Source organism: Montipora foliosa, chromosome 12 (genome assembly GCF_036669935.1).
Source record: "Montipora foliosa isolate CH-2021 chromosome 12, ASM3666993v2, whole genome shotgun sequence".
NCBI lineage: Eukaryota > Metazoa > Cnidaria > Anthozoa > Scleractinia > Acroporidae > Montipora > Montipora foliosa.
In genome coordinates this window covers 27,675,275-27,703,226 of record NC_090880.1, presented here as the reverse complement: position 1 = coordinate 27,703,226, position 27,952 = coordinate 27,675,275, and the positions used below count along the sequence as shown (strand labels likewise).

The 27,952-nt window shown below is 40.4% G+C and overlaps 3 protein-coding genes across 6 annotated transcripts in view; 2 read left to right on the top strand and 1 right to left on the bottom strand.

The window, feature by feature from the left end:
- The first annotated feature begins 132 nt into the window (after positions 1 to 132).
- On the top strand, positions 133 to 14,248 carry LOC137979270 (RNA polymerase-associated protein RTF1 homolog). Of its 4 annotated transcripts, none has more exons than XM_068826494.1 (17): positions 133 to 264; positions 347 to 457; positions 2,057 to 2,186; positions 2,728 to 3,232; positions 3,319 to 3,399; positions 3,515 to 3,605; positions 4,060 to 4,142; positions 4,938 to 5,025; positions 6,859 to 6,966; positions 7,252 to 7,329; positions 7,445 to 7,566; positions 7,959 to 8,016; positions 8,089 to 8,160; positions 9,236 to 9,334; positions 10,083 to 10,115; positions 11,141 to 11,306; positions 12,374 to 14,248. In XM_068826494.1, exons 1-17 carry the CDS (start codon positions 160 to 162, stop codon positions 12,481 to 12,483), a joined length of 2,040 nt encoding a protein of 679 aa, XP_068682595.1. In that variant the 5' UTR covers positions 133 to 159; the 3' UTR covers positions 12,484 to 14,248. The 4 variants fall into 4 exon arrangements, with proteins under 4 accessions (XP_068682595.1, XP_068682593.1, XP_068682592.1 ...); XM_068826492.1 differs by having other exon boundaries at positions 11,138 to 11,306; XM_068826491.1 differs by having other exon boundaries at positions 2,725 to 3,232; positions 11,138 to 11,306.
- Positions 14,249 to 15,501: 1,253 nt separating this feature from the next.
- On the top strand, positions 15,502 to 20,747 carry LOC137980375 (kelch-like protein 3). The gene is made up of 5 exons (XM_068827805.1): positions 15,502 to 16,579; positions 17,229 to 17,599; positions 18,020 to 18,228; positions 18,656 to 19,018; positions 20,506 to 20,747. Exons 1-5 carry the CDS (start codon positions 15,926 to 15,928, stop codon positions 20,733 to 20,735), a joined length of 1,827 nt encoding a protein of 608 aa, XP_068683906.1. The 5' UTR covers positions 15,502 to 15,925; the 3' UTR covers positions 20,736 to 20,747.
- Positions 20,748 to 20,760: 13 nt separating this feature from the next.
- Positions 20,761 to 27,952, bottom strand: part of LOC137980390 (lactadherin-like) — a 12,552-nt gene continuing 5,360 nt past the window's right edge. Inside the window, exons 2-4 of the mRNA XM_068827831.1 lie at positions 27,179 to 27,547; positions 25,377 to 25,705; positions 20,761 to 23,939 (exon numbers count right to left, since the gene is read on the bottom strand). Of these exons, the coding sequence (XP_068683932.1) occupies positions 23,787 to 23,939; positions 25,377 to 25,705; positions 27,179 to 27,545 (849 nt within the window). The 5' untranslated portion in view covers positions 27,546 to 27,547 and the 3' untranslated portion in view covers positions 20,761 to 23,786. The remainder of the gene's footprint in view (positions 23,940 to 25,376; positions 25,706 to 27,178; positions 27,548 to 27,952) is intronic.

Sequence of the window (27,952 nt, the reverse complement as noted above, 5' to 3'; positions counted from 1 at the left end):
GCCCGTACATTTTCAAGACTTTCGAGAAACGGGCGCCTGGGCTGCCCCTGGGTACCACAATAACAAAGTGAATTGGTGACCGAGCCCTGTTTTTGATCCTACAAAACACCTGGGTTCTACAGTCTAGCAACCTGGCCTTCCTGTCCCGAACAGATCAAGATGGGCAAACCTTCGAAGGATAGCAGTGATTCCAACCGCAAAAGAAAACGCGTCGCGGTAGAATCGAGCAGTGACGATGACGAGAATGAACAAGACCTAGAAGAGGTTAACCTAAATTTACAGATTTCTAGACGCAAGTGTTTTCGCACGAATTTGGCTGACTTGGAAAATTGTGTTGACTTGACAGGAACTGAAATCGCTTGCAAAGCGTTCCAGACAAGGGCAAGAGAATTCCAAGCCGCAAAAATCAGGAGATTCGGATAGCGATCTAGACTCCTCTGAGGGAAGTGATGATGAGGTAAAACGTTAAAAAAAGCCAATTTACCTTGATTGAAGCTTATTTGTTTTGTGGGCGTAAGACAAAACAAAACGAGTTACTATAATTCTTTAATCAACCATGATTCAGTTATATCTCGCAGATAGTGCGTGAACTTTGATATGGCAATTTAGTTTTAATGCCTTAACTGGATACTCCTAAATCAGAATACACTATACTAGGAGTTCAACTAGATACATGTAGCTAATTACCACAGAGGACAGACCAAAACACTGGGAACTCCATGCCCTACTGAAAGAAATGAATGTGTATTTAAAGTGCGGGCTACAAACAAAAGAGAGAAGTGATGCTCGCACTTATCTAGACAATTTAGTTGGCTTTAATGAGATTCGATTACCCATTACTTCTGCGATGCAGGAGCAATAGCTCAGTTGATGGATCATTGTACCGGCATCGTAGAGGTCATCGTACAAAGGTCAACAGATTGGGACTGAGAGGGGCAGGAAGCTCTAACTTGGCGTCTGTGCATTAGCGATAGACTGTCACAATATCAATTAAAAAAATCCATGTTGAAATTACCGTAAGGAGACGACATTTAAGCGTCAATAAACACATGCATCTAGTTTACAAATGAAAATTCCGATGGAAAATAAATTCTTCATACGTGGTGTTTCTAAAGCTCATACACGAATAAACGACGATTTCACTGAAACATCGTCCACTTGGTGGAAAAATTCTTACAAAGACAATGTCCATTGTGCGTTGGTAAAATTTCTTGCCAACTGCAAAACTTTTGGAGCCTGCAATTTGAAAAATACATTCTTTAAATATCTGCAAACATTGAAAACGAAACTTCATGCGCAATATAAGGATGAATTTGTTCTCGACACTCGCACACAAACATTAACAGCAACCAATAACAATTAAACAGAAGAAAACTACAATTAACTTTATTCCAAAACATCCTTTCTACATAACAATATGATGATCATTTATAGCTAAAGTCAGCAGTGCTGTTAGTGTCCACAATCTTAAGTTCGCAACTCGATAAGGCATAAATTATCTGAAGCGTTTGATTCTTTGACCATCGGGGTAAAATTTGCATTTAAAATTTTCAGAGCGATTCTACAAAAGGAAACACAAACCAAGGATTATTATTATCTTGAAAATGCGTAAATACGAAAACTTACTTTCCTTACAAAACGGCTTGATTCAGGGTTTGTCGATCGGCGAACGAAGCTTTGTAAACAATGAAATGTGAAACGAAGATACTGCAATTTATTATAGGCATATTTTCTTCGAAAATTGGCCTTTCACAAACACCTTCCACGGTTAAAATTTGAAACAAAAGGTCAATTAAAATCGCGCGTGAGCGTCAAGCCACTGCACTTACAGATTTCTTACCATCGTAGCATGCAACGCGCGATGCGATTCCTGTAGTGCGCAACACGATTTGCGTCGTGCGCGAGGGTGGTAACTTACTTTTGAGCGGCACTGTACATGTACAGCACAGCTTTTAAACTTGTTTAGAAAGAAGTATTAACTCAAAGCTAACTAAAGAGTTGACTCATTTTTACATTAAAAGTTGCAAGGTTTTGTGATTAGTTTTTGCTTTTTCAGTGGACTATGGATTCTGAAAATGGCAAAAGAAAAGGAAAAGCCAAAGCCAAGGAAAAGAAAAAGAAAGGCAAAAAGAATGCCTCGTCATCTGCTTCCTCTTCTGAAGAAAGTGGAGAAACTTCATCTGGTGGTAAGAGAATCCTTGCTTTTGATACTCTGGTAATACGACTGCAAAACGTACTGTGGGTAACGATTTATTTTGCCTTGACAAAGTACATGTACGTTTCTGTTTTATCATGTTTAATTTTTGTTGTAGACACTTTGAACATGAATTCAAATACAATAATTATGTAGCTCTCCAATAGAGCGGTTTTTAATTGAGTGTTGAAAGTAGTTAGCAAATTGCTTTGGTTTATGATTACTTCACTCATTGATTGGTTCAAAGTTCTCGTGCCATTTTTCTAACCAGTCAGAAGTGAAACAAAAACCAATCGTGGCTCGCGCTTGCACATTTTTCTGCACTTTGTATCGGCTACGTGTAATTACTTGGAGTTTTGATTGGTTTAGCGGATTGTCTCCGTCCTTTTTGATTGGCCAAAACCGTTTGTTACAAATTACTTACTTGGGGGGGGGGGGGGGGGGGGGGTTGTTGCAACTTAAAAGTTGTTCCAGTACATGTAAGTAAAATTTTAGATTTTTTGGATTAAAATTTGTTATGATTTTTCAAGCAGAATCATCATCATCATCTTCATCGGAGGAAGAAGATGATGAAGAATACCATGATGAATGGGATGCCAACTTAATGGGTGATGAAGCTGACAGAGAGAGACTTGAAAAAATGACAGAAAAGGAACGAGAACAAGAAATTTTCAACCGTGTGGAGAAACGAGAAGCTCTCAAGACAAGATACGAAATTGAGAGAAAGCTAAAACTTGCCAAGAAGAAAGAAAAGAAGAAGAAGCGTGAAAAGGAAAAGGCCAATCTTGAGAAGGAAGGTATAGCTTTAAGAAAAAAAGAGCGTAAGAGACACATTGAAGAAAAGAAGGCAAAGGCCTTGGATGATCTGAAGGCGAAGAGGTCGGAGAAAAAAGAGAAAAAGGTTGCAGAATCGTTGGTTGAACAGAAGGAGCCACAGTTGAAAGCAGATGATGTGTTTACAGATGATGAGGATGATGACGAGCAGGACGAAAGCAAGTCTAGTTCAGGGGAAGGATCCTATAGAGATTCTGATGATGAGTAAGTCAACCTTGATGAAAGAAATAAGTTCCTTTTCTACAATGCTGTTGTGTTATTCTTTTTGTTGATTTTTTTCTTTGTCTTAGGCAAGGTGATGATGTACCTCTTCGAGTATCCTCTGTTAGTGATCTGGAGCGAATCAGAATTTCAAGACACAAGCTTGAAAGGTACATGTGCATGGTAGTAAAGAGATCTGATAAAGAGGAGTGTGTAAACTGTTGTCCAAGAAATGGTTGATATTACGAACTGTTTAAACATGACATGACTTTTGTTTACTTATAGATGGGTGCATATGCCATTCTTCGGTAAGATTGTTAGCGGATGTTTTGTTCGAGTTGGGATTGGAAGCCACGAGTCCAGACCAGTGTACAGGGTATGTTTTAGTTCTTTTCAGTTTCACGCATGGTTATTTCATGTCGCTAAGCATGGTGATGAAGGACATGGTCTCTCATCTTGCCATTCCCGTGGGCATAAGGGAGACCCTGTGTCCAGAATGTGGGAAATATGGGACACAACAAACAAAATTTAATGATTGATGAGGGACTGCTAAGTGCAACTTTTAATCCCACATGATCCCTTGCTGTCCTGTTGTGGACTTTTGTACCGAGGTACAGTACAATGCATCTTTCTCTTGTCCCAGATTACCGAACAATCTTGAAGGATTATTTAGATTTCGAAAAGATGTTCTATGAAGACTAAACCATAATCATAAAATTTGTCACATTTCTTAGACCAACATGTCTTCTGACATGTAAAGAGCAGCTTAAGATTAAAGCTTTCATAAAAATTAGATTTTTTCTCTTTCTTGATTGTATGCTTGATTGTAGGTTGCCGAGATCAGAGATGTTGTCGAAACTGCAAAAGTTTACAGTCTGGGAACTACTAAGACTAATAAGGGACTGCAACTAAAGTACGTGTATGGTGCATTGCTAAGTGTGTCCTTCTACAATACGTAGTAGTTTTGAAAATGGTTTGAACCTGGGAATGATAATGATGTGTAAAATACCATAATGAAATTAGATATAATTTTGGTGAGTGGAGTTTCAATAAACTGAATGGAAGTTATCTTCCGAGTCAATAAGAGTCAAATTATTATTAGATTGATTAGGTAGTTGATTTCTCACTAAACTCTCAAGGTGGCACCCACTTGACTTTGGTTGTTGGAACATCGGTACCCGACGACAGTGCCTCTCAGGGCTTCATGGTCACTCGTGATGTTTTGAAAATTCGCAAATTGCACTTGCCTATGGCTCGTGCAATTTTGAGAACTTTCAAAACATCACTTGTGCCCATAAATCATGAAATGCACTTGTGTTCATATGATTTCCTTTACTTATTACCATGCAAAGAAGTACATGTAATTCATGGCTTGTTTATTACAATCAATAAATGGAAGTAGTTACCAAAAGTGTAGTTGAATTCAAGCAGACTTTGTTAGCACTTGGAGGAACTAGAAAGGAAACTAAATGGAACCTTTATCAATCATTATTTTGCCCAAATAATCACCTTTCTTGTTTATACATGTACTTCATATTTAAGAAGAAATAGTAAAAAAGTTAGATAATTGGGATCTTTCTATCACTTACCGGTAGTCATATCTGACAAAGAGAAGAGACTCTTCACAGCTATCCTGGTACAGTGCAAAGAGAAAGGCCAAAGAAAACTGAATTATTGAATTAGGAGCATTTTTTGTGTTTGTTGTTAGGCATGGTGATCAGGAAAGAGTATTCCGGCTGGAGTTTGTGTCAAACCAGAGATTCACAGAATCTGAATTTAGTCGGTGGATGGAAGAGGTACATGTGTGCCACTGTATCTTGGAAACATAAAAAGAGAACTTGGTTGAAAAATGCCAACTATTTCAGTTTTAATTGGCTCACTTCATAAAAGAAGAGGCTACATAGACACAAAAATGGTAAACACAATTGGCGTCAAAATTGTTGAAAAGCTCTTATCCTTTAGGAACGATTTCAAGCTCAGTGCGAAAATGACCCCCTCCCCTGCACCCACAATGTTGTGTTCTTTTCTGTTTCCTACAAGCCTTTTCGACAGCGGTACAACATTGATTAGGGTGGGAGAGGGAGCAGTATCCCGGAAAAGTACTTTTTGGACAAGTATTCTTTGCAAACAATGAATGTGTCGTTGCCAGTGTGCTCTGTTGGCAACTGTCGCAACTAATTTTGTTGCCGGTTGCAGGTTAATTGGCTTTATGTAGCAATTATGAGTTATGAAAATAATTATTACATCAAAGGTCTTAAGGACGTTTGTGCGAAAATTTTTCAACTTTGATTTTTTTCTGAAACTTTTACCACTGTAAGATGATGAGTTAGTTATGTCAGAAATGTAAAAAAAATGGGGGGTCACCGACTTCGTTTTGGAGAGAACATGCCCGGAAAAACACCCAAAATGTGACAAAATCGGGCTTCGTTAGCGAATAAGGCCAGTGTCTGTAAACCCAAATATATTGCAATTAAATCTTTGAAGTGAAATCTTCTCTGCCAAATATTGTTTAAGTGGACTTATTAAGTGAATTTAGTCAACTGGTGAGGTTCCTTAAAGATCAAGTTCGCATTTAGCGACCACACTTTCATGCGCCTTGCAGCCGCAAGATGGCAGGATTTGATGTCCCGTGAGCAGAAATCTTGAAATTTTTTTAACTTCCCACATTGATTTTTTGTTCATTTTTGGACAACGTGGAGATAATTGTAAATTAAATCTGTTTCTGGAAAGAAAAATTGGGGTCACCGAACGTCCAAGACCGTTAAATCTAGGCAAAGCTATAGCAATGGCCTTTTGCCCTACCATTTCTCATTTTATTACTTAGCCCGCGCGCTCGTGTATGACATGGCGTGTGCATTTGCGTTTGCAGTAAGGATGCGCAGAAACAATTGGCGCGAACGTCCTTAAATGTACATGTCGATCACTTTTTAAAAAGTGGGAGCGGTTATGGCGCAGCGGTGAGAGCACTCGCCTCCCACCAACGTGGCCCGGTTTCAAATCACATGATGGTTGAGTTTGTTGGTTCTCTACTCTGCTCCAAGAGGTTTTCTCCAAGTACTTCAGTTTTCCCCTCTCCTTGAACCTACAATTGGTTACGAGTTGATTTGATTTCTGTAAAGCTCCCCCTACCCCAGTGCTGAATACAGTTTATGACACTGAAATAAAATTGAATTTTTATTATTGTTATTATTATGGGTGCAATTTATTGAACTTCAGTATGCCAGGAGAGTAAAGTCTCACGGGGCGCTCAGCGTAACCTATGAGACTACAAATTGTTACACTTCTAAAAGTTCTAAAAACCTATTTGCAAGTATTGGAAAATTATTTACAATATAGTACCAGAATGACTTGTGCATGTCGCTTATTCACAATTTATATTGTGAATAAAATTATACACATATCAACAGCTGAATTGCACCTAATAAATTAATTGAACCTTTAATGTATAGAACCTAATAATTTTATTTAAATTTCCTTTAGTGTCTAAGGATAGCCTTGAAAGTAATGTTCATATGTAAGAATAAACTTTATACTTATGTAATCTTCTTCTTCTTTTTATTACTATTATTATTATTATTATTATTATTATTATTATTATTAATCTGTTTTCCCCTCATGTTGCTTGACAGTGTCAGTCCCATGGTATTCCTCTGCCAACACTGGAGGAAATCGACAATAAAGCCAAGAAGTTCAATGAAGCTCGGCATTACATGTACAATGAGGAGGATATTGATAAGGTCAATTTCACTTAAAATATTGATTTTTCTTTTTGTGTTATTGATTACTTGTACTAGTGTGGCACAGGCAGATTTTGAGCACGTAGTGGGGTTAGTTGGACCAGTTTTGCACGAAGGTGGTAGTTGACATACAGCCAGACAACAGTACCGGGAGCTTCGTGCCTTCCTCTTTGCAAACATTTCTTAAATAAGAACCGAGTCCCTAAAGCTGATACAGGCATGCAGAAGTTTCAGTATTGCATGTAATTTCTCCTTGGTTATAGTCTGTTTTTCTCTTTCATACAGATTGTAGCAGAGAAGCAGAAGTTTAGAAAAACACCTTTTAACTACGCCCAGAAGAAGAATCACTTAATGCGATCAAAGGTTTGTAAGCAAGTGGAAGGATGTCTGCTGCATTTCTAGGTTGTTGACTTTCTCTCGTTCACTTTATGTGTCACTTCGTGAAATTGTCTTTTTTATGTTTATTTCTTCATGATAGGAAATTGCGGAACAATCAGGAAATGTAGAAGAAGCGGAAAAAATACGCGGTGAACTGGAGGATTTAGAGGAAAAAGCTTCACATCTTGACAAAGTTCGCACCAAAAATCTGAGTGCGATAAGGTAGACACAACCTCGAGTTTGAGTTCGTTCTAGTGATTAAAATAATTTTTGTGTCTGCCATCAATCGTTGGTATGTTGTACATGAATGGAATTGCGGTCGTTTCACTCGAAATATAAGTCCACTCGTCCCGAACTGAAAAGGTGTTCTCACGAACTATTGGGGCGGGAAGGTGATACTATCAATCCAGCATGTAAAAGCTGAGGGAATCTCATTGGGTGGCAGGAATTTGGTGTGCATTAAGCCTGTTATTACGTATCGGGCGAACGGACTTTCACTTTAGGCGAATAGGCTATCGGCCGAAACGACCTGCTTCCGGTAAATGTAATCAAAGTATTTTCGTAGAGAGGATACTAATCATTTATTTTACATTTGTTCAATCTTGTCTCTTCAGCTATATCAACGAGCGAAACAGAAAGAGAAACATTGTGGAGGCAGAGAAGGCGGCCGCGGTAGGAGCTGTTTTTTTTGTGACGGATCAAAAAAATGCACCATGACTTAGCACCTTTGGTTTTCATTTTTAGGAAGAAATGTCCGAGGAGCAAAAAGCAAATCCCTTTACAAGACGTAAAACTCTCCCTCAACTCGTTTCTATGGTAAGCAGTTTTCTCGTCTATCATCAAGACATTAGGCTATGATGCCTACGAAAACGTTAGCTAAAAAAAATAACTTTATGTCAGCCTAGTCATTTCTCGATCATTTCAAGTGGTTCGTCGCGGAAAGCTTGCACCAACTATCCAGAAGCAAAATTGGCATGAAACGGTGTGGTCTTTTAATGAGAAAATCGAGAATTTAACGTCGGTTTCTGTAGTCCTCCAGGTAATTTCAAAGTTAGCCGTCTTTTCACATCGCTACAGAGCTCAAACCAGGGAGATTAAGCAGGCGACGTTTTTGATCAACGGATGGCAACGGGAAGTGAACTGGTCACCTTTTCAACTTGTCTTCACCCAACCACATTTATATTGCTAAGTATCTTTTCTCGTTTAGTGACAATTTGTTCAAAAAGCTAGGAAACACTACAGTTCTGTTATGCGAAAGGTTCGCTTCCAGTTTCCCTCTGTGGCTCGAAAACGTCTCCTGCTTATGCTCCTTGATTTGGTCACTCCAACCTTGTTCCCAGGGTCACTCCACATCCACGACAAGCAGGTGACGTCATACAGATATACTAAAATGGAAAGCACACCTGCGGCCTGTTTCTCAAAAGTCCCGAAAGTTTTCGGGCCTATTTCGGGTGCCACAATTCCCTTTATATCTTCGCAACGCCGAGGTTCTAAGCCATCAAACGCCGCAATCCTCTTAGTTTTTCTTACATTAAAAACATGCCAAAGGATCAGCTTTTCAAAATAAGCAAATTGCAGTTTGATAACTGGCTTTTCGGGCCCTAAAAGTTCTCGGGACTTTCGAGAAACAGGCCCCTGATGGGTGTTGTCTCGACAAGAACGACAAAGGGAGAGAACAACCCTTGAAAGGTTCATATGAACAGCCCTTAAAAGATTCATACGTCCTTCAAAATTCCAAATCTCAACAAACTGTTAGCAATAAAGTTCTACGTCTGACTCTGTTAATTCTCGCACAATTCGAAACTGTTCAATGGGGCACGGATTAAAGACTACACGCTTTCTTTTGTTTGTTGACTCCTTGTGGGTAAAAAGTGTTGATTTTGTTTCATAGGTAAAAACTGCTCAAACTCCCGAAACAAGAGTTGAAAACGAAGATGATATCGACGCAGGGCCATCCTCTCCCATTTCACAACCAACCAGTTCCACTGGGGTAAGTTGGATTTTTATGGTAGTTGTTTCACTCGAAAATCGATGACCTTTTCCTTGTAAACTCGTTCGAGGGTGCAAACGCTGAATTCCGAAGACGCTTGCCGAATTTTTGCGAGGGAATCCCGACAACGTCTTAAGATTGATAAAACCATAGTTCATATTCAGTAGATGGATTAGTTATGAAGCCCCGAAAATTTCAAAAGTGAAAACAGTACTGTTGCCCTTCATGTTAACTTGACCGTGACTTTGCCCAGTCTTTTGTCCTGGGTTTACAACTGAGTTTTGGATAAATTAATCGAAACTTTTAATTGGATGTCTTTTAGAAAGATGGCATTGTTTGTTCATTAACAGGGCCAAAACAGCAATGTCGAGTTTCATAACCGTCTCCATGTATTAACTACAATGAACCCGATGAACAGACTGGATTTTTAGGGCCTACACGGTACGATTTTTGTCGCGTGTGACAAGCTAACGACAGGCCTACCACATCATTAGTGTTTCGTGTAAATCAAACCTACAACTCACTTACGATTGGCGTGTACTGTACGTCAGAAAAATGTCGTAGCATTTAAAAACATGTTTTAAAACGCTTCGACAATCGTAAGTCATGTCGTATGCCTGTCGTAAGCTTGTCGCATGCGACAAAAATCGTACTGTGTAAATCAGCCCTTAGCATCTACTGTGTGCCTTCTTTTTGCGTTCATTTGTGTATTGACGGCATTCTATTTTCCATCTGTATTCTTTTATAGGCTGCCTCGTCCAGTCAGCTTACCCAAACAGGGGTAAGTAGACAATGAACATGGACAATAGGCGAAGGACTGAGCTATGAAAATTCGTGTTTTATAACCAGCGTAAACCATCTCCTGACACTTAATCTTCATCGGGCTTAATTAATGGACAATTTCGCGAATAATAAGTTCATAGTGAATCGTGGGTCATTCCAGTCCTTTGAGGGGTGCTGTTGGCTTGTGAAGCGTTTCCCCCCCCCCCCCCCCCTTCATCTTTCAGGGATTGGAACGACCCAGGATTTACAAGGAACTTATTGTTAGCGAAATAGTTTGTCATAGCGTAATACGTTTGTCATATTGCTGCTTCGATTTGCTTAAAACTTTATGAAATGTGACTTTCTTCACACGGGAAAGAAAAACTAAAAGGGAAAAATTGTACATGATAATGACTCAAGCTTACCGGCGTGCTCTACTTTTGGAAGAGGGAAGGAGGCTGCAAGTCACATTAAGGAAGACAAATTAAATGTGGGGTCGGGGGGATTGGCGTATCAGAAGAAAATCACCTTCAATCAGAACAGAGAATCAACGAACTCATCTCTCAAGCTTGGTTTTCACTAGCAACGCCCGCACATGCGCACTCACAAGCACAAGAGCGCTCATTTCACCGTCAAAACGGGCCTGACGCAAGCATTAACACAAACATAAGGATCAAAGCTCTTCCTTTCCTTGTGCCGGCTTGCGCTTATGTTCGAAACGTTCATTCTCCTTACTCGTACCATAGAATTCTTTGTAGGGTAGTCATGAGAATTTGGTGTTATATCCAGATCACAACTCTTAAGCTGTTAATTGCCTGCATTCTCAGTACCTGTCTAACTGATATTTCATTGAAATTGTGAGGAGAATTTACATGCCAATCACTCCGGGGAGTCAAAGGGTTAGTTAACTTACCTTCATCGACTCTTTTTGGAAGTGCTCAGGCTTAAATCGTGGAATTCACCACAGATCAGAGATCGACAATAGCAAAGGAAAACAATGTGCTGTCCTCAATTTGACATTTCTTTTTTTATTTTTTCTAGCAGCTTCCTGATGTGGCGGCTTTACTAGCCACGCCCTTGGCGGGGGCAGCAGCGGCGGGCGGGCATGGTACCTCCGCGATTGAAAGAAAACCCTCCCATTCAGAAGATCTGTTTTCAGCTCATAACTTTGACATCACCATCAACCTCAACATTCCTGCGCCCGGAGCAGGTAAAACAACTTTGTCTGTTACTGTGTTTGCCCTGTCTTGCCCAATCGTGATTCGTTTCGGTTTTGCTCGTAATTAATCAAGGTTGGCGCGAAATTGTAAAACTCTGGGCCGGTTATCTAATTTTCATCACTTCACGTTATCCTTTCGGAGAGGAAATCAAAAAATGAACAAAAATGCGAACGCATTGCTCAAAACTTCAGATAGATCTTTCTAAATGCCCTTTTCGCGTGCTAGAAAAATTCCATGAAACTTGGGAGAAAGCTCCAGAAGAATAGTCCTCCATACCAAATGTTTGGACCGTGTCTTTACTAAATTTTAAGCCTTTTGGCTTTGACAACGAGCGAGTTGTTAGCCATCAAAAACTGAAAGATTCGTGGGTGCAGGAAGGGCTAATGAGCCCTTACATTCTTTGTGAATTTCGAATTTCCAAAGAGTCATTACTCAGAGATTATGTGGTAAATTGCGCGGTAGACCATTTTTCAATGGACTTTCAATATTAGCAGAAACCCATAAGGGTTGAAACGTGTAACGGGCGTTCACAGCTTCCGAATATTCAGTGCGAACTGATTGGTTGAATGTTTCAGTGCTAAGTACCATATTTGGAAACCCCTCGCTCTTGTTGTTCCAAATATGGTACTTAGCAAATTGAATATTCAGAAGCTTGTTTCCCAGCTCACAAGGAGCCGTTACACGTTTCAACCTTTATCGGTTTCTGATATTAGGTAATGAATTTTTGGCAGATAGACCTTATTCATAAATGGTGGTCACATTTATAATTCTTTTGTCCACGTGCAAATTAGCCTACCAAGCCTCATTTTAGAGCAAGAATTCTTTTCAATTCACTGTATGGTATCGAGGCTTGGTAGGCTAATTTGCACTTCGACAAAAGAATTATAAATTGGCCGCCATTTATGAATAAGGTCTATAGATAAACAAACGATGGGCTTATGCTAATGAGGCAAAAAGTGTAAACAAAGATTCACTGACTCCAAAAATAATCGTGTCCAGTTATTCGCTCCTTGATGTGTCCCTTAGTGTTCAATATTTGATTGCCTTCTCCCTTCAGAGTCTCGGCCAGCGGTTGCCACCCCGCGACCTGCAAACACTGACAGAGATGGAGCTCCGAGAAGATCCCTTAACCTCGAGGATTACAAGAAACGGAGAGGACTCATATGAAACAATGCAACACTGAACTGCGCGTGATTCAAAAGTATACTCGACAACAAGTTAGAGAGAGCTTTCTTAAATTGGGAGACAGCCATTTTTGCTCTTAATTTTTTGTATTTATATTTGTCTCTCGGAAACTCTGAAACTCAGAGAGCTACAACTATCGTTTTACATCGGAGAAACCGGACTGCATTTAGCAATTTTTTACCAGGCTTACTTATCGTCTGACGGAAAGACCTGGGTCCACTATCCCGACTACTGAATACGTGGAGAATAACAGACATCCGCCGTCATCTTGGTTCGCCGAGAAATCGGGAAAATCGGGCGTGGTTCTGTTTTTCACACGCGTCCCAGATTTCTGGGACGGTCGGCAATACGTCGCGACAGTTTGAACTCAAATTTGCAATGGCGAAGACTTTTACTTACGTATCTGCAGTCCTACACCCCCTCTCGACAAATAAACCGGGTCAGACTAAGGTAACGTCCGGAGAATCCCCATATCTCGGCAGAATGTGCGACGGTGGGGAAATGATGGAGTCCGCGATCTTTTGTGATTTTTTTTCCGACATATGAGAAGTAAGCCTAAAACTCGTCCTGAATCCAGTTACGGTTAAAGTTTAATGGTTTTTTAAAATTATTTCTTGAGCAAGAGACCGTGTTGTGTTTTTTCGCGGTTGGACCCGAGCGAGCATGAAATAGAGGCTGATGCAAGGGAATCCTTCATGCTCGTTCCAGTCTATCCTTGAGAACACGAATAAACTGGATAAGAAGTTACTTTTTCCTTGACGTCACGATGATGGTTTTAATCCAAGGCTATTATCTGTGAAGTACAAATACTTGTATGCTCGCTGTGAGAATTGGTGATTACATGTTAAATGTGATGGTGTAGTTGGCCAAGGAGAAAGAGAGTGTGGCAGTTGCTTAACAACAGGCGAATGTTCAACGAAAAAGGAAATCCGACTTCCAGGCAGGAAGCGAATTTACTCGATGGTTCGAGTTCCTACCTACCTTCGCTCATTGCTAAGAAAGTAGCATACCATGTTAAGTCAGCTCTGCAAATGAAACTTGCCTCGTCTTTCTGGGGTCTCTTTCAGTTGTATTTCAAAGTGCCGCTGTGACCAAAAAATCAAATTCTTATTTTTCTTTGGATTTCAAAACTATGTTAACTAAACACCAAGCGACCAAAGTTTTAAGCCTTGATTTAAAAAAAGACACCTGTTTATTATGCCTGGAATTTTCCTATTTAGTGGTCCGCCATTACCAACTTTAAGATCTTGAGAGAGCTGGATCGAGGAGAAAATGACGTCAAAGGCTCACTAGTTTAAGAAAGCAATCCGTGTGTACGCGGCAGAAATAATATGCATCACTTTCAGACTTTTAAAGTCGCGTTTTGCTTATATAACAAGCTGCATTCACGAGCTAAAATTTTAAACTAGTGAGCCTTTGACGTCACTTTTCCCTGGATTCAACCCTCTGAGGTCCAATTGGTCAGTTTTGAACGTGAGTAATTGCGGACCGTGAAATAAATCGAACCTCAAAATTTCGCCAGTCACGTGTTAGGCAAACAGACTCAAAAACTGAGGGAAAAAAGGAAGTGCTCGCATCGATTGTTTCTTGTATGATAAAAGTTTGTAGAAATTTTCTCTACCTATTTCCACCCTGCGTGGTGGTCTTGGTAACATTTTAAGCGTCTTATAATGCCTTTTCTCTTTTCTTCTGTTACTGGATCCTCCCCTGTGTCAACTTTGTAAATACATTACTCGTTTGTACTTTGCGCGGGCACTTGTCACTAAATTCATTGACCGTTTTGAGCTGTTAACGTGCACCAAACCTCCAATATATTTTCATTGTTAAGATAAATCTGCCTATAGCAAACGTTTTTTTGTTTTTTGTTGTTGACTGTTAGTTATAACACTTCTCTGTTCGATTAGTTACGTGAAGAATACAAAACTGTATGTTGCTTCGCCATGTCCGTGCTGGGGAGAAGCTTGGATCAATTTCCATCACAAAATCTTAGGGGAGACTGGTACGGTTGTTTGGCCTTGAATCTGATGGACGGACAAGTTACAAAAAGAATGGGCCACTTCAGAAAATACCGTAATACTCTTTGTTTGTCCCCCCAAATTTTGCATAAGCATTGTATCCAGTTTCTCTTGGGACTAATAATGGTCCAAAGAGAAAACAAAAACAATGCTTATGCAAAATTTGGGGGGACAAACAGACTATAGATAGTAATTCACCTGACGTCACAGCAGCCATGTTTGTGTACAGAACAATAGAGAAAAAAGTCTTTCGGGAATTTGACTCTATTATAATGCAAAACATGAGCCTAATTTGCTATTGTTTTGTACACAAACATGGCCGTCTCATCACGTGATTCAAAACCATCTTTTATGGTATTTTCTGATGTGGCCTATGCTGATTTCAAAGGCTTTCGACGCGGGGCTTCTCCTGGTGGTTAAATATTACAGTAATTTGGAGAAGTCAATTCACGGCCATGAACCAAACATGCCAGCATGTTCGTGACTTCAGAAAGTCACTGTTCCTCCTTAAATGTTGATCTTGGCAAAGCAATTTAGCTAGCACCCTGCTAGCAGAGCCTTTCTTAACTCGACGAGAAAGAGAGGACGCTCCAGAAATCGTGTTAAGTCTTTATTGAATATGCGCGAGCCGTTGCTTGGAGACAGTTTCAAACCCAGGCCAAGTCTCGCTCGCACTTATGACGCCATGTTGATTTTCGTACTGAAGGCTCGATTTTGACCTTCGCCTTGTCAAAAGTAAGATGCGCGCGTTGCCTAAACCGGTTTGACCGGAGTGACTAGCCCAGAAAGTTGGGCTGCGGCGACCTAAAAGACTGAACACGTTTTCTGGAGAGCCTCTCTTTCTCGCTCTCTGGAGAGTTTTTGAGAGGGTCTGCTCGCAGGATGTTTAGCTAGTTGCTCCTTAAGAAATGTTGAATTTTTAAGTGGAAAATTTGGGGTTTTGGTGCACTTTAAGAACTAACGACAAGCCAAACGCTTTTCTTTGCGTCGGTTTGGCGATGTTTTGCGCGCACTCAACTTGTATTCCAAGATGATTTTCGCGCCATTTTTAGTTAGTATGATGGTGTCTTGTAGGCTGAATTAATTAGCGGTCGACTGCAAGGAGCGACAAAAATGACGAGGGTACGCGCGGGCGACATGTTACGAAGTAATGAACTCTTTGCTCTCGGATTTTCTTCTTCCCCGCTCAGCCACTTTGGTGCGAGCTACGCCAAAAAGCACCAAAAACTACTTTTTATTCGAAAGAATCGCTTGAATAAGAAACCGAAAAGACCGAAGAAACCGTTTTGGGCGCCTTAGCTTTTGGCAGTGAACCAAAATGTTGCGGTTTTGTGCCACCAGCACGTAGCTATCAAAGAGAAAAAACAGGCACCTGTCAGTTTATTTCTTCGTATATCCCCACCACGATTATGAGCGAGGAAACAAAAATGTCTTTGACTACCCACCACATAGGAGACGCGCAAACTGACATTAACAGAGTGAAACAAGACCAGACCTACTTGTTCGTGGACAGAAGTTTTCAAGACTCCATTATGGAGTATTTTCAATTTTTGCTCCGCGAAACAATCCTCTGCGATGTAACGCTTCGTCTCGGTGCTCTCAAGTTCTTATGCCACCGTAACATCCTAGGTGTTTCAAGCCCTTTTTTCCGTTCTCTTTTCATAGATAGCGAAAGCGGTAGGTTTATAAAAAACGTGGATTTACCCCTAGAGATCGACGGTCCCACGATGAAGGCCGTTTTGGGCTATATGTACGGCGGAAGAATTTTTATAAATATTGTTAATGCCATTGATATCTTCAAAGCAGCAAGTTTCTTCAAACTTCAAAGTTTGCTTGAGGAGTGCTCGTACTTGCTGGTGAAATTCCTTACGCCTGAAAATTGTCTCAAAATGCGAGAAGTCTCTTTGGTTCACGGCCAAGAAAAATTGCATCAACGGTGTCAAAGATTTTTGTTCGAATATTTTGTCGAAGTAGCAAAGTCAGCGCAGTTTTTGGAGCTTCCGCAAAACGAGTTAGAGAAGATATTATCAAGTAACGCCTTATGTGTAAGCAGCGAGCAACAGGTAAACATAAATTAATTATATAACTTAAATGGTGCTCTCAGAATTCGGATGAAAGGTTCTTTGTAAATCTTTGAAGGAAAGTGGGATTCTAAGACATAGCGAACAATTATCCACAGACAGAGTGAAAAATGCGTGCCACATAGCTCACAGCAAAAAGTGCTCTACTAATGCGAATCAAAGTATTTGATAAGAGTGGACAACATGAATACCTTGAGAAAAACTTCAACCCGCATGTGGCGTCTATCTCGGAAATTGATCCCGGGCCACATTACTTGAAGGCGAGAGCTACCAACTCTGGACCAACCATGCTCATTTTATTGGACCGGTACTGGACGCAGCTCGATTGTCTTTATGGGTCGTGAGGTCAAAAGAAAGTTTCTCTCGACAAAACCAATATGAATTAATTTTCTTTCTGTGGTCTGTGTCCACATGAACTGTTTGACCTGTTTCTTTTCAGTTGTATCGGCTTCAACAATTCGTTACAATTTTTGTCTGTATATTCTGCTAAGCTTAATGATATGAATTTATGTTCTACATGTCGACTGCTTGGTAGATTGTTTTATATTTCAATCAAAATCAAATAAAATTTTAATTAAACCAAAGCATGTATCCCATTGACATATGTAAATTCAATTGTTGCCCACTTTAGGTGTTTGACAGTCTGGTAAGATGGACAGAACACGATCGCAAAGAACGAGGTGTTCACTTCGCCAAGTTACTACAGCTTGTCCGGCTTCCACTGTTGCCAACATATACACTCGTGGAACAAATAGAAACAGAGGACCTCGTGCAACGGTCTCCTACAGCCAAGGAAATGGTTATGGAAGCAATGAGATTTAATGCCTCTAAAGAGAACCAGAGGAAATCTCAGCAAAATCCAAGAACGGTTCCGAGAACATGTTCCATCCTTGTAGACGTGATTCTGTTTGTTGGGGGTAAAGCGCGCAACCCAGAGGAAAGGCGTGTTACGTTTTGTTATGAGCCAAACGAAGACCAGTGGTATACGTTAGCTCCTTTACGGTAATTTTGATAATGTGAATGAAATGGTTCGCAGAAACGTACGAAATGAAATTTAGAAGCAGTCGCAGTTGGCTTATATATATGTATTTAAAAAAAAATTGTGACTGCGAATCAATTAACTCCCTGAAGAAGTCAGGCCGTGCCTGACGAAATATTGGAAAAAGAGAAAAATATATATCCTCACAGTCATGCAGTCCGAGCAATTTACTTGAAAAGCGCCGCGTAAAATCTGAAAAGAAGGTTTTTGTAGCTTATCAATGTTCGGGTTACCCTGGGTGCCAGCTGAGGTTATTTCGTTCGAGGAGCAACATTTTGCGAGTAACAAGTGAAGCGCTCTCGCAATATGAAAAAGGAAGGTGTTCAACGCCATGGCAATTTTATTTAGTGGGTACCAGCGGACAATGTCTTACTGTTTTGCAGAGCACCGTTGTATGATCATTCGGTAGCTGTGGTGAACGGAATTGTATATGTATGCGGAGGGTCCGTAGAAGGAAGGGCCTCTCTTCTGCTTCAAGATATTGTGCAGTGCTATGATCCACACCTCGATTATTGGGACCTCGTGGCTCCTCTCCAGGAAGCTAGGGCTAAAGGATCTGCTACACAGCATGAGCTTCTGCTCTACGTCTCCGGTAAGATCTGAAAGACTGAGGAGTAGCTAAGCTTGTGATGTGATACGGACAACAAACATCATAAGCTAGAAGCTCGTCATGGCCTGTGTAAACACTTTTTGAAATAGCAACAGTAGTGCGTAAAGAGCGTTTGTTTGTTTTGTGATGTGAACCAACCCTAAGTGTGGGGCGTTTAACAGATTAGTAGCTCAATGAAAATATGAATTAACATTGACACGACCGAAAATCGGTTATCTTTGGCCAAATCGTATGCTACAAAACATGTAGGTACCCGTAAGAAATAACGATAGAAAAAAATGTTGGCTGATTTTTCGTCTATTCTCCAATAGACCTAATCGGCTTACTCAATGTCGTACCCAATTCAAATCTCAAAGGGTTTCAATTGGGTTCAACATTGAGTTAGCCGATTAGGACTATTCCTCTACAGGTGGTATGATAAATGGTTCCCATGGCAATTCGTTCGAGGTTTACAATCCGATCACCGACAAGTGGAAATTTCTCACGCCACCCACGATACCTCGCTGTCGTCACACCATTGTTTCCACGGACACGCATATTTACGTCATAGGTGGAGAGGGTCAAGGACTTGAGCCTGAGATCAGCATGGAACGATACGATCCAGCGGTAAACCTTTGGAGCTTTGTACTGCCAATGAATTGCGGCAAGGTTGGTGCATGCGCAGTGGAGTTGGAAGGCAAAATTTACGTAATGGGAGGAAATAATGGCTATACCACTCTTCGGCAATGTGAGATTTACGACGTAAAAACGCACCAATGGACTCTGACGAAAGGTAAACTTTCAGGGCTCATACCGGCAGTTATTCGATCAACCCAATCAAAATGAAATGTGACCGAGTAACCGAGTTCGAGGTCCGTACTGTTAAGTTACAGCTAGAGTTTTTTTCGGCGCGGAGGCCATAACTACACAATGTTCCCGTGAGGAATGAATCAATGATGAAATGATATATGAAATGGATCATATATAAACTGCAGATATGAAATGACCAGCTCCCAACGTCAGTGGCTTCATAGCTCAGTCGGTTAGAGCGTCGCACCGGTATCGCGAGGTCACGGGTTCAAACCCCGTTGAAGTCCTGAATTTTTCAGGATCGCGTTTATAACTGCCAGGATCATAGTTCACTTGATTTCATTATGATCCATTTCATATATCATTTCATCACTGTTTCTAAGCTTAATTTAATTTCTTCAAACCGGAGTAGCATCGCGTTATGTTTGATTGCCAACCTGTCTCTAGTTGCTCGGAAACATGGTTAGCGCTGTAAACCAGCGTTAAATAGCATAAAACCAAGATAAAATAAAATGGGAAGGGAGGGCATCCCCCATACATACCTTTTCCATATGTAATATGTCTCAAGTTATTTTAGATCGACTCCCAATATCCCAAAGAGATTAGGTAACAGCCAATCATATGGCCGGAATGTGTTCCGCGTGGATAGCCCACGCTCAGAGAACACATTCCCGCCATTCGATTGGCTGTTGCCTAATCCCCTTGAGATCTGTACAGCGTGGAAGTCGATCTAAAATAACTTGAGCCATATTACCTATGGAAAAGGGTATGATGGGGAATATGCCCTCCCTTCCCCCTTTATTTTTTCTTGATGGAGACCTGTAGGTTTTGATACCTCTTAAGCAACGGTTAGCGTTAACGAGACATCGAGCAATCGGCCCCTGGTTGCAATGTGAACTTTTCGGTATTAAAATGCGTTCTGCACGCGCAGCACGATGTTTTTTCCTCGTTTAACCAATGATATTCTTTTTTACGGTGTCGACTTTGCCGCAGCCGTCATCGTTGCCTTGACTTCCCAATAGACTCACCTCCTCACAAAACTCTTGTCCTCTGATAGCCTGCTAACAGACTCTATTGGGTTATTTGGAGAGGTTTTCTTCGATTTGCCTCCATTTTAAGTGTTCGTAATCAAACGCTAAGCCGGGTAACCCACTCTCAATCATCCAAGAAAGCAAAGTTGGCTTTAAAAAGAAAGAACAAATAAATTTTGCAGTCTCCCCATCCTTTAAGTCGTAGCCTAAATATTGACAGCTTAAACCCTCCCCAACCCTCCTCCCGAAAGAAAAAAAATTCAAACTAGGGAAGCAAACAGAATGTAAAAGCTATAGCTTGTCTGCTGTATTCTTTTCATATTAAGAAAAACCATCACAGTTACTGACTATCCTATCTAAGGCATGAGACCTGCTTTCTTCCTCCCTCCCTCCCTCCACGCTATGCTTAACAAACTATTTCCTTTTCCATCATTATTAGACATGACAGAATTCCGTCAAGATGCCCAGGCCGTTGTTCTTGACAAGAAAATCTACGTCATTGGTGGTCGTGACTTTAAAGAAGAAAGGGTCCTGGATTCTATAGAGTGTTTTGACGTGGCTCACGGAGAATGGAACCGAGTGACGTCAGTTCCTGTGGCAAGAGAGGGCTTTAAATGTGTGACATGCAAAGTTAGCCGAAATCACCTTACTCCATTAAAGCTGAAATAATCGGCAACGGAACTATGCAGTGCAATATCAGCTATAGTTTATTGTAGGTCGCGGATGAGCAAATGCGATAACATCACTTAAAGCATGAAGGAGTCTACACTTCATAGTTTGATGTTGCACCACTGCACCATGATAGTGTCCCATCTGCAAAGCTTATCATTGGATCGCTTAAATACGAAGACGCACTATACGAGGGGTCGCTTCACGCTCTACTTTTGTTCGAATTCATTCATGTTCGACTTATTATCCAAGATGGCGATCAGCAAACAGCAACAAGGAGACGGGAGCCCTAAAACATATTTCCAGCGCGAGAAAAAAGGACGGGGATTTTAAAAAGGTGCACGACACATAACTCATCATAACTCTTACGGACACGTTGCCATTACGGGCTCTTTTGATAGAAAAATCACCCGCATTTGCCAAGGCACCACGCCTTTGTGTGTTTAAGGAACTCTTACCCTGTACAATCTTTCGAGCGGCTTGTCTCGCAATTTAACGTCATCGGGACACAAAATGCACCCAACATTTTTGTTTTCTTTTTTAAAATTTATTTAACATAACAGAAGTTTACATTGCACAAGATACATATAATAAAAAAAAAGAAAGAAAACAAATACAACTAATGATCTGACATGCAAGCCAAACCCAACATTTACTGGTGTAATACATCTTTCAGAGGCCAAAAGCGTTACGATAATTGTTGATAATTTTAATCAAAAGAGACTAAAATTGGCCGATATGAAGCATTGAGTCTGTGCTTTCTCAGTCTCCCTATCATGGAACCAAGCAAATAATTTTCCAGTTGTAATCTTCATTTTTTCCTTGGAAGCGAATTCGCAACTCCTTGAAAATGTTATATCACAGGCGCCCCGAGCTCAGAGTGAGGGAAAGCCAACAAAAATATAAGGATTTGAATGGGAATCCCGATAAAAGACCTGAGAAGATAATTTTACGAAAAAACTCTCAATAAAAAGCCTAACCTTATTGCCATTGTGGATCGCTTCCTTCCTGTGTGGCGTTTTTCCAGATTCGACGCGAATTGAGTCGTCAACGGTTATAATAAAATACCAAGGCTGAACACTCTGAATTCTCAGGAGCCCACCAAATGGCAGACAACCCTATGGATGCTAGAGCGCGTGACGTCACGTTATTTTGAGACAGTTGTAACGGCCGATTCAACTGATCGAGGAAAATGTTCCATAAAAACTTCAAATCGCATGGACAGCCAGATAAACAAAGTTCACCCACCCACTACTTTCTGCGTTGTCCTGAGTGATTTGATGGGTTTTTGGGACGCTTCGATTTCCTCTTCAGATCCCACGCGTCGTCACATACAATAGCTCATCTGAAGCTTTTTGTTGTTGTTGTTTTTCTTTTTTTAGGAATTGGGCAACATGGATACTGTTATAGAGATATATACACAAGGCATACAAAGATTGCAAGACATCTTTATATGTATGTTACTAAAGCATATTATATGTTTTAACCCTTATCACCTCAACATTAGGTTGATCATTTTCCCTTAACTCGCCTTAAATCGCACGGACTCGCAACTGATAGGCAGCTCAATTTTTCCTTATCTCGCCTAAACTCGCCTTAACTCGCATTAGCTCGCACAATCTCGCGCGGCGAGTTAAGGTCCCAGAGTAGGCCTTACAATACAAATAGACGAGGCGTGCAACTTCCAAGACCGCTCAAGGCCGAGTGCCTCCAGAATGTAGCTGAATTTCTCCCACTTCCATAGGTTGCCCGCCTCCCAGCCTTTGGCAAATAAAAAGACGATGATTTTGCTAGCGTCGTGCCAAAAATCATCGCATTTACACGGCTCTGCAACCTCAAAATCCTGCTCGATTTTCAAGCTTCTCTCAGGTTTTTGCTATCGCCAGATGATGAGGACAGAAGTCATGCATCATTGGAATCGTGCATCACTGGAATTTGATCAAATCAAATTAACCAGTCAAAACGCGCAGATTTTCCCCAAGAGGGACAAAATTATAAATCTGCGCTTTTTTATTGATTGATCCCAAACGAAGCGATAAAACGATGGAAAAGATCCTTGTGCACTTTGAAGAGCAGACCGGTACCGTTGAGTTCGGTTTGGTAACGTCGTCAGCGACGACAAACAAAGTCTTGTTACCAAGCCTCGACTTGGCTAGGATTTCCCTCACACTGAGCTTGGGCGCCTGTAGTTATATGCATCGAGAATGTGTACATCTGCAAGACCCTGCAAGACTTGACATCGCTAATTAAACTCATTAAAACTAATCCTGAAGGAAAACAAAACAAAGTCTTTTATTAATCAATATCTGCTAAATAAATCTGATACAAATCTAAGTTCTTGTTCGATTTTCTTCGTTAAATTATCGTGAATGATACAAACAATCAGTGGACACTCATTGCTGGCACTAGCTACGTTTTATACAAAAATTACCTTTATCAGTGTTGAGACCGTGAGATTTACAAACTCTAGATTGTGTTTAAATAGGCTTTTACATGGGTATATAGCGGTATATGCGAGTGTTCGGAGTATCCTCAGGTCACCATCGGAAAACTTCATCCGCCGGGGTTAATAATCATACACAAGTTCCATCTCAGCCATTTGAAATATGTTATGAAAGAATGATAATAAATATAATCACTTTATTTAAGCCTCAAGGTTATTTAGCCGAGTGCTCTACTAATTTGGGAGACTACAAATAAACTGAAATCAAATCAAATCAAAGGTTGGTTTTCAAGATCTTTCAAGGAGAGGGGAAAACCGGAGTCAGACCCGGAGAAAAACCCCTCGGAGCAGAGTAAAGAACCATCAAACTCAATCCACATATGACGTCGAATTCGATGAAAGGCAAATGCTCTCACCACTGCGCCAGCGCTGCTTCCCCTTTTAACGTAGAATTTACTTCTATAATATAACGTACGATTTACTACTATAAAACTTGACTAAATTCTCACGAAAGACAGACAAAGAACACGGCTTAACCTCCATACAATGAGTGGTAGGTTATTTACAGATTTTCGTTCACTAGAGTGAGGTTGCAATTTAATGAAAAGTTATGGTCCGTTAATAACACAGCCATACAGCTCAACTCTCATGGATATGTAGTTATGCCACGACATTACATAAAAGCGAACATATCTGCTCGTAATTCTTGGCACCAACTTGTGCGAGACAATTGTTCCAATGTCTGAATTTCCCGTAAAAACCTGAAAAATAATATTTAGCTATGTCAATTATGTCCCAAAATAATTAGGATAGTACGCGCACTCTCATTGGTTGTCAGACGCCCCTTTTGATTGGCTGATAGGAAATATGAGCGTGTATCAAGAAAATCTGTTTCAATCTAGAAGAAAAAAACCCAGCATTTTCCTTCATTTGTCGACTTATCTTTGAGAAATAATATATAAAAGCAATACAGGACTTTTTTCTGTGTTTCCAAAGCCTCATCTAAACACTCGGGGCAGTTGGGAGAATTCTCGACAGTTATGCAAACCCTCGACTGCGTCTTGGACCCTCGACTGCGTCTTGGGTATGCATAACTGTCTCGAATTCTCCCAACTTCCCCTCGTGTTTAGATGAGGCTATGGAAACACGAAAAACGTCCTCTATTGCTTAAATATGTCTGTCTTTTGGTAGATTCTGACGTCACAGCGAACCACTATATATGCGTGGTCGAGCTGTACAATTTACAATATTTACAATATTTGTTTATTTCCACCAATCGCAGATCTCTCTGAATTACTGGTAGGGTCAGACAATGCACTCACAAACATACAAATATACGCGTAGTTAAATAAATATAAAGACATAAATGTAGTATAAGCAATATAGTAGAAATCGAATACGCATAATTACGCACACTTAATATGCGATGCATATTTAACTGACACGAATTCTGAGAACCGGTCAGTTCGGCCAAGTAACACATGGCATGATGATCCTGACCTCAGCGAATACGAAGTTTTCGACGAAACGACCCTGCTAGAAATTAGGGGGTAAAGATTAGGGGGTAAAGATGAAACAAGTTTTATCGGGGGCTTGCTTTCTCATTCACTCATTCTTTCCAATTCGCGAAAAAAAAAAAGGAATAGTATAAACATCTTGTGATCACTTAACCTTCTAAACAAAGTGAGACTATTTTTTGTCATCCACAGTTAAATAGTTAACGATAAACAATGGATTGAAATTTGAAAACACTTTGGACGTCTTTTTGACATGCGCCGGTTAAGAAATTGCCACCCATGCACAGGCAATGCGAAAAGAATACGGCTAAGAAATTTGGCCAAGCCGGCAAATACCAAAGTGGGAATCACTGTTCTGCCAGAGGTGATATGGCTATATCATTACCAGTTCTCCCCACCCCCCCGCCCCCCAACCTCCACCCCCTTTTCCGTTCCTTCGCTACATAGATACAAGTGCGAGATGTTAGGAATGTTGTAAGTGTGAGCTACTCATGTACAGTTCTTAGTTTTTCGTTTGACCCTTTTACGACCTAAAAACAGCGAAACCGACATCGTAGTGGTCCCTTTTTTTATCTCAGTACTATATTTTAAACTTTCTTTCCTCTAGCAATGTTTTCCTGAATAAGTTACTTATTTCTCCACTAATGGTCTTGAGGACAGTCTTTTTCAAACGACAGTTACCTTTTCAGAACCATCGCTTCGATACGCATTCCAGTTTGTTCCGTTCAAGCTCAACAGAATTTTGTATGAAGTTACCCACTGAAGAAAATAATCACTAGGCCTCCCCTGTGTCGCTATTTTTGTCACTACTGTCTCCTTGCCAAGGTCAATTTGCAACCACTGTCCAACGACATTTGTACTTGCCGACCAAGCGCCAGTACTTTGACTGTTTTCCGCATTGTTGAGCCTGGCTTCCCAGGGTTCATGTCCACTTCCCCATATTGAAGAAGCCGTCACCGATGAGTTCGGTATGGCCCTACTTTCCATTCCAAGTGGATGACTGCGGCATTCTGTGGTTAGAGTGATAACAAATTTTAAGGTCTTCACGTTTGAACTTGAGCTGGAAAACCGCGTGTGTCAGCATGATCAATTACGTGAAAGCAATCGCTAGCTGGAACTCGAACTCACATCCTGTGAGAAAACCCTTTCCCTAATCAACAACTTCAACCTGTTTATTCCTGTTTATACCTCTGTAATTTGCACGATTTATACATTTTTGTGTTGTATTTGTACTCATTAACATTTGTCAGATATTTATATTCAGATTTGCCTCTCATGTAACACTTGCACTGAGGAAGGCTGGAGTTTCTGCCGAAACACGTTGCTCCGCAACATTGAAAATCGTTGTTTTGTATTTAAAAGTTAACATGTCTCTCCTGTTCTCTAGACCTCTTGGTAAAATACAAAGAATAATAAAGCGACAACTTTCTTATGACAATGGTCTTTCAGGCTTCCCGTATGGTTGTTTCAGTTCAGTTGGTGTACGAATATTCACTGGAATCAGTGTATTTTACTCAGGCTTCATAGAATCGATTCTCTTAAAGGGGCTAGGTCACGCTATTTTAGGCATTTTCAGCACTGATCGAATGGTCATAGAATTAACTAAAATATCAAAATAACTGTTCAAAACTATAGAAGAACTCTAACAAAACACAGCCGGGGAAGCCAAGAAGGGCCATGGATGGACAAAACTGGAGAGGATTGAAATGGATTGAATTTGGGTAAATTTGAAAAACGTCGGCCCACCTTTTTTCAAATTCATATCAGTCTATATCAAAATGTCATTTACAAAGCTTGAAAATCATTCTCAGTTGTTATGTTGTCGTGATTTTGCCTTTGAAAGACTCTTGCTCTGCAAATTTGACGTTTAGAGCTCATAATTAACAAAATTAAACAAAATTACCTAAAATAGCGTGACCTAGCCCCTTTAAGACTACAACTCCGATAGCCTTAACCTTCCCGAAGATTACATCAGATTCTGAACACTCCACACAAATATTAAGATGCCGACAAGCATCAAATTCCCCGAGCGCACTTGCGAACCTAACAATTACGTCATCACGTGCACATGGATTAGCCTCTCAAATTGTTAATCCACTTCAGCTCATTACGCGGTCTGTCGGTTAATGTCCATCAAGTCAGTCGTTTAACATATTAGGCGGCGAACGAGCCTCAAAATAACCGAGGAAAATTAATTGTGGTGCACGTGAGGCACCCATTTTATTTCATATTTTTGTGGTACTTTACATAACAACGACATGAAATGAGGCTTCGACGACAACTTGAGCATAACAAATGAACCTTCCACACTTTATTATTAATCTGAAATCAATTTACTTTTAGGATAATTTGCCAAAATTGTACCACGTGATTCACGAAAGACGTACCATAGTGCAAAGTTATATTTGAAGGTGACATTTTATCGACATTGCCGTCCTATTTATCTTAAAGTCCACATTACTTCATTTTTGGGCATGACATACCTTCGCAAATCAGGAACGGTGTGCATATCAAATCCATGCCACAATCGAGCTGAGTTTTGCAAGGTATAGATCGGAGAGTGTTTATCATGTAGTTTGTATAAAGCTCACGTCTCATGTCTTCTGGGTGAGACGCATGCGTCTTGTCATTCAGTTCACAGCTTTTGTCCACGCGATAAAAGTTGCTGCTTTTACATCCGGGATATGCCATGCAACGCACGATACAATCTTCTATTTTGTCTGCGGTCTCTGTCTTGATGGTGTGGTTTCGAAGAACTTGTCCCTGCACGGAGTAAGTTGCTGTGCAAGAACTCGCAAATTCTGACCTCAACACCAAGTAAATGAGTAGAGATATCACGGTAAAACTCATTCCTGTGTCGACAAAGAACAATTTTAAAAGTCTCACATTTGTAGAGTATTTTTATTACAAGGCGCTAGTAAATTTTGATTTAGATTCATAAAGCTTAGGTCAAAGTCCGGCGTTTGAGCAGAGAACGGCATTTGAATATGAAACTTAGCGTTATGGAAGTCATTTCGCGATTATTCTGAGTCGTCAAGTAAAATATGTAACAACTAATTTGGATTGATAATGGTGTGTTTGAAGAAGAGAAAAATGAAAATTTATAGTAGGGTTCCCACGTTCTTCAAATTCTAAAGGCGTTAGTTTTTAAAGAACATCTGGTGCTTCGCCGATGGCATGGCTGTTTGAAACACGAGAATTTGGCAGTATAACCCGAATTGTACAAAGTAAAATGCGGACTTTTCAAGTGTTAGTCA

Coding starts and splice junctions, on each gene's coding strand:
- LOC137979270 (XM_068826491.1), top strand. CDS start 160: ATGGGCAAACCTTCGAAGGATAGCAGTGATTCCAACCGCAAAAGAAAA. Junction 2,187..2,724: donor TGGAGAAACTTCATCTGGTG/GTAAGAGAATCC, acceptor TGATTTTTCAAG/CAGAATCATCATCATCATCT. Junction 7,567..7,958: donor AAAAATCTGAGTGCGATAAG/GTAGACACAACC, acceptor TTGTCTCTTCAG/CTATATCAACGAGCGAAACA.
- LOC137980375 (XM_068827805.1), top strand. CDS start 15,926: ATGAGCGAGGAAACAAAAATGTCTTTGACTACCCACCACATAGGAGAC. Junction 17,600..18,019: donor TATACGTTAGCTCCTTTACG/GTAATTTTGATA, acceptor ACTGTTTTGCAG/AGCACCGTTGTATGATCATT. Junction 19,019..20,505: donor CCAATGGACTCTGACGAAAG/GTAAACTTTCAG, acceptor CATCATTATTAG/ACATGACAGAATTCCGTCAA.